This window comes from Hypanus sabinus, chromosome 21 (genome assembly GCF_030144855.1).
Source record: "Hypanus sabinus isolate sHypSab1 chromosome 21, sHypSab1.hap1, whole genome shotgun sequence".
Classification (NCBI taxonomy): Eukaryota; Metazoa; Chordata; class Chondrichthyes; order Myliobatiformes; family Dasyatidae; genus Hypanus; species Hypanus sabinus.
The window spans coordinates 68,172,797-68,179,059 of record NC_082726.1 but is presented as its reverse complement, the minus strand read 5'-3'; the positions used below and the strand labels follow the sequence as shown (position 1 = coordinate 68,179,059).

General features: G+C 50.1%; 1 protein-coding gene across 2 annotated transcripts; it reads right to left on the bottom strand.

The window, feature by feature from the left end:
- Positions 1-2,600: 2,600 nt before the first annotated feature.
- Positions 2,601-5,271, bottom strand: LOC132379276 (homeobox protein MSX-2-like). Of its 2 annotated transcripts, none has more exons than XM_059946974.1 (2): positions 4,792-5,271; positions 2,601-3,666 (listed from the first exon to the last, which is right to left on the bottom strand). In XM_059946974.1, exons 1-2 carry the CDS (start codon positions 5,177-5,179, stop codon positions 3,251-3,253), a joined length of 804 nt encoding a protein of 267 aa, XP_059802957.1. In that variant the 5' UTR covers positions 5,180-5,271; the 3' UTR covers positions 2,601-3,250. The 2 variants fall into 2 exon arrangements, with proteins under 2 accessions (XP_059802957.1, XP_059802958.1); XM_059946975.1 differs by having other exon boundaries at positions 4,918-5,271.
- Positions 5,272-6,263: the final 992 nt, after the last annotated feature.

The following is a 6,263-nucleotide window of genomic DNA, read 5'->3' as shown; positions in this document are numbered from 1 at the left end:
TTAGACTTGCCTTCGGGAGTCTGCTCCACAATCACCCGAGGATGAAAACACGGCCCACGTGAGGCTAATCACTGCAACAGTCCAACATTCACGGCCCCGGCCCCCGCCCCCACCCGGCTGAGGTGGTGTACGATCTCCTCGAAATACATTGCATTGGTTTTGCCCAAGTTTTGACAGCATCTCCCAAAATCAAGGACATTTGATGCATCGGCACACCACGACAGCAAATTCCCCTTTAATTTCTGCACCATCCTGACTGGGAAAGGAGTGGTCCCTGGGTGAGAATCCGCCAGTACCTTTACCAGTGGTCCAGAGCATCCACCCGCCATCAGCAGGGCACGCTGGCCTCCTCACTGATTCCCGAAAGTGAATGGAAAAGAGATTGTTAAGGAACGCAACCTCCTGGTGTGCCTGTAAATTTCCACTGTGGGAGATCAGAATATAACTGAACAACAGACTAACGCTCCTCAAAGAATGATCTCCGTCGAGAATAGTTTTGTCATTAGAGTATGAATTATTTACTATTTCAGTGCCAATACTGTGCAGTCTCACGCCCCAAAGGAAATGGAGAAAGTGGCAGCCAGCACTGTTATATTTAAACCATTCCAGATGGAGACTGTGGGAGCGGTACACAGCATTGACGGACAATCGGTGTTTAATGTCCCGCTCCTGGTTACCTGCACCACCACAAGTATTTTGTTTTGAAACAACAGTTTACTGAGCTTTGCAGAAGTTAATGGTCTCCAGTACCGGGACTGAACTCAGATGCGGGGTTTGAATCTACTCTCTGGATGCCCTGTGTTTCAGGCTGGCTTCTACCTTTGGACAGGTACTATGTTCCAGGCTAAGTGACAAAGAAGGTCCCAATGGGACTTGCTGAGTTTATTTCCTTCAGTCTGACCAAGAGCTTATTTCCAAAACTAGAAGTCAACTAAAACTCCCACAACCTTAGTCAGAGGGGTTTGCCCAACATCAGTCAGATGATCTGAGCACCAGCTGTTCTCCTCTTAACAGCACCAGTCTGAGAAAGAAGACTCACTGGAGTAAAATAATCAACTCAAACGGTTAAGGCAAGAGGAGATGCGTGATCTTTGAAGGAAACAGGGCCATTGCATTTTTCAGGGATGGACCTAATCAAAAGTGAAATCGGTTCATAATTTCAGCTTTTATTGAGTTGTGTGGCACCCGCCAAGCGTGTGCTTTGTTCCCGTCGAGAAAAAACACGATTATGAAACAGCAGCCTAAATATTACAGATGCCGAGGAGCATCAATTCCTTGCAAAATCCGGCCACCAGAGTGTCCGCTTCTAGTTCTGAATTTAACTCTACCCTTATCGATTGAGGGCGAAATCTCATCTGTAGTTAAACCTGGAAGTAGCATAGCCTTCAGAAAATTAGTCCACTCTCCGCGCAACATTGCAAGAGTGGGTGAACATGTGGGAATTATTTTTTGACCTCCGGGATTTCAGGATCAATATTAGCTTTTCGAGATGCAATGTATGGTTGGGAATGTTGGCCCATTGATATTCTTAAGGTTACTGGATGTCAGCGCGGGGGACAGTTGCGGCAGCAGCGGGAGAGAGCAGCGAGGCAGCCGGGCCAAGCCCAGCAATGCTCAGCATCGCCACTAGATGGTGGTGTCGGCCCACGCTTGGGACTGCCGCGTTCGTGAGTTTTGTGAAATGGGAACCACGACCCATATCAGCTGAACTAACTGTTGACCCATTCTACGGATCCAACAGAGTTCCTTTAAATTACTGGTCCTTACAATAACCCTTGGGGGTTATATTTCCCTTGGAGATTTCAATTTATGGTCAATATATGAAAAGGGAGGAGAATTTTTCTTACAGAATTTCCCCCGTGTTTGCAGCCCTAGTTTCACTTCTTATCAAACCACTCGCACATTCAAAAAAGAACTTTTAAAACTTGAAGGAACTTTTGTAGCAGTAACATCCCTAACTTCTGGGATGTACGGTTTCAACTAGCAGATTAACGGCCGTTTTTACAGGAAATAAAGGCGCAAGTTCGGTGTTCTAACCGTCGGTAATCAAAATCATCGTCGGCTCCAGGGAATTAAATCCACCCACTCAACATAAGTTAATTAATAAAATATCAGTTAACAGAGTTTTGTAAACATTTGGCAGATCAGTAGATTGTTCAGTTCGTTTTTAATTTTTGGGTTTGAGTTATAATTCGATTTTAAACGTAAACCACAAATTAACGGACAGTTACCGTTTGCGTTCGGCTGACTTTCTGCTAACTCACTCACACACAGCTGAGATTCGATGCAAAGTTCGGGAGATTTAAAAACGTCCAAAGCTTCATTGTTTTTACGTAGGGAACAGATCTGGCTGAAATTAAGCGCTACCCCAAAATCATCCAAGTTTGTTCGGTCGGGTGAGCGGGCACTTCACACCGCCGCTTGGGTTCGGCCCACGTCTTCGCCATCCCGTTCCCCACCGGCTCGCCTGAGCTTGTCGAGGCGAAATCCTCACGCGGGATCCAGACACCGTTGCTTATCGATCCCACCCGTTGAAATATTACACTCGCTTCTAATTATTTCATGGAATCACGGCAATTTTATATTATCAAAACGAGTATGAAAAGAGAAGAATTTATTGAAGATCGGTGTACAAACCAATGGAATTCTCCTGACCTGTACACAGAAATCTGTACACTAAGAAAATGTAAACAATTTTAACGTATTTAAATGAAATTAAAATATATACTTAAATATCAGTGAACAATTGCCAGTCATTTACAAGTGGTTGGCGCCCGGGTTTAATTCTCCGTCCGCCTTGTTCGGACAACAAACATGTTTAGTTCGTCATTAACGTGAGGAAAAGTTCGGCCGTCTCCACTACCCGGCTCAGTCACTTCGCCGAACCAAGTCCGCTCCTCCAAAACTCCAAGCCCCCGAAACTCGGGATTCGGCGCACGGCCGGGAGATGGAAACTCTCCGCCGGACCGAGCACCGCACTCACCTCCACCGTTACCAGCACAGACGACAGCTGTATTCTGAAGCATTTCCGTCCGTGGAAAATTTACTTAATGAATGTAACGGCAGACTTTAGAACAACTCTCGTCTCTAATACAAATTAACACGAACTGAATCGGATGTAACTGTACCGAAGAGACCAACAGTCCGGGCTGTTTGACCAGTCCAGCCGGGACCTCCACGAGATGGAGGGGCCGGTGAGTGGGGAGATTCCCCGGAGTCCCGCGTCCGTGTCCGTGTCCAACAGCAGACTTCATGATAGGTAATACATTCCGTACGTGACCGGGGCGCTGAAGATGCCGGGAATGGGCAGTCCCGGGCGCTGGAAAGGGTTCGACGGCCCGTACAGCGAAGGGGCAGTGAGGTGGGAGCCCAGAGGGAATGGGATCCCGAACGAGGGGAGAAGCGGTTTGGCCGATAGTTTGAGTTTCTCCAACTCGGCCTCTTGAAGCCGCTTCGCTTTCGCCCTGCGGTTCTGGAACCAGATTTTCACCTGGGTCTCGGTCAGGTTGAGGGAGCTGGAGAACTCGGCTCTCTCCGCGATGGACAAGTATTGTTTCTGGCGGAACTTGCGTTCCAGCGCTAACAGCTGAGAGGTGGTGAACGGGGTCCGTGGCTTTCTGTTGTTTTTGTGTTTTCGCAGGGCGCACGGGGCCGGGCTGGGCTCTCCTGTAATCAAACGCAAAACACACCCAATAAAGAAACCATAGCATCGGAAATCAGAATAGAACTCCCCGGAGTAACAGATACAAAGCGCTGGAGGAATGCAATCGGCTGAAAAGTCGACAGTTTATCCCCCTCCACAGATACTTTGTGTGTGATACTCTGGATTTCCAGCTTCTGCGGTGTTTAGAACTCTCCAGCGCCGAGGGTAAAGGCCGCAGCATCGAGGGTGTGGTTTTAATTACGGCCCAGGAAGGAAAGTGACCCCCTCCCTGATAGATCTTAGCGGTACCATGTCAGAGATTCCCCCGCATTAGCCGTTCACTCGGGGTACAACCGGCTCCACAGATCACTGCTCAATTATTCACGGGTCATTTCGGGAGTTCGTTGCTAACAATAAGGCGAATCCCCTCACCCCCCAGGGCAGCCAATTTACCGGGAACTCCTCCCAAGCACTAAGTCACATCGGTACCGTGTGTTCGGGCGGTAACTCCTGCCTGGACCCAGGTTATCGTTCTTCCGCGGCGAGTTATCGCGTCAGCGCCGTTTGTGATCCACACCACTCCGCTTTTTAACGCACGCCGCTGTGTTTGTTAAATTAATTATACCTTCGAAACTATGTCCTACCTTAGCTTCACGCGAGCAAGGGAATTTCTTGGTGTTCCGGTGTATTTGACAATAAACATTAAGATTCCCAAACTCTGTTGTCTTATTTTTCGTGCGTCCGCCTTCTGCACCCACCCCACCCCCACCGCTCCGCTCTGGTTCAGCGCTGCATTTGGCCGCGACGAGTTTAAAGTGAGTTGGGGTCGGTTTGGGGAAATGGGGCAACTCTGGGGTCACTTTCCGAGCTGCCGCCGGGGCGGGGCGCCGACCCAATCGGCGCTGAACCGAGCGGGCGGAATAATGAGTCCAAAAACAAGAGAAAATCTGCAGATGCTGGAAATCCGCGCAACACACACAAAATGCTGGAGGAACTCAGCAGGCCAGGCAACATCTATGGAAAAGAGCACAGGCGACGTTTCGGGCCAAAAGCCGTCTGCCAAGCATGGGGTCTCTCCCTCCCACTCCCCACACCGCACTGATGAGTGCCGGATTCCCCCAGACCACCGCCCAGTTCCCAGCACTCACTTGCCGGAGGAGAGTAGCCGGCGTTCGGAACCCACGCCGACACGTCCTTCTCGTTCGTACTTTCCGAGTCGAGAGAGCAGGAATTCTCCGACAAGTTCTGGAGTTCCTCCGCCGAGTGGCTCTTACCAGGGTACTCAGTCCGGGAGAGACCGACAGGCGGGACGGGGACCTCGGGGAGAACGACCTGAGTCCTGGGGAACCTCCGAACCGATATCAGCGACTCGACGCTGAACGGGAGGCTGGCGATTGTACATCCTTTCGAGTCGACAGGAACCCCGTCGCCACAGTCTCGCCCCTTCTCCGGCGTTTCCCAGCCTTTCTCCCGCTCGTCCGCATCCTGGGTCAGAGGTCCCGGCGGAGAATTCATCCCGCGGAAGGATGGGGCCATACACCTCCGGAAAATGAGTGCGACCCTCCCCTCAGTCCGGCCCCGCTGACATGGGAGCGCCCGTCAACCAGATCGCAACCTCTAGATGAAAAACTCGCTCTGGAACTTTTGCAAACTTGGAGCCCAGTTGGTCGCTTTAAACATTTCGGATCCTTCCTGTCATCCGAGTCGCCTCCAATGAGCAGCCCGCTCGGGCTTCTGACGACCGCAGAGCGGCCCCGATTGGGTTTCCAGCTCGGAAAAGGAACAATCAACATTTGGGAGGCACTGAACAGTTTAGAGATTCCTCGTTTACTAAAGGCCCGAGGAATCTGCGACCAAACCGGCCACAAGCGCAGTTTCAACGCAATTAAACTGTAAAGGAGCCTTGAACGAGGTCCCGCTCCCAGTGCGGAAAACCGACGCCGCAAAATGAAATCACCTCCGGATAGAGAATTTGACAGCAAATGTCCGCATTCTACATTCGCAAACACGCTCCTTTTCACAATTACTCACGCACCCTCCACACTCTCTCACCTCCTCCTCCCTCAGTCACCCTCCTCCTCAATCTCCTACTCACATCCTCCTCCTTACCCTCTTCCTCACTAACCCTCCTCCTCATTCACTCAACCTCCTCACTCACACGCTTCCTCACTCATCCTCTTCCTCATTAACCCACCTCCTCACTCACTCATCTTCCTCATTCACCCTGCTCCTCACTCATTCTCCTCCCCCTCACACTCCACGTCCTCACTCTCCTCCACACTCACCCTCCTCACCCATCTCCTCCTCCCCGGATCTCAGCTCAGATTAGAAATGATCTTTCAAGAATGGCTGGATTCTGGAATGGTTCTTGAAGATTAGAACATTGCAAATTTCACTCCACTCTTCAGGAAGGGATAGAGGCAGAGGAAAAGAAATTATAGAACAGTTAGTCTGACCTCAGTGGTTGGAGTTGATAGCTAAGGATGAGGTCTTGGGGTACTTGGAGGCACGTGATAAAAAAAGGCTGTAGATAGCATGGTTTCCTGAAGGGGAAATCTTACCTGACGGATCTGATGGAATTTTTTGAAGAAATAACAAGCAAGATCAACAAAAGAGAATT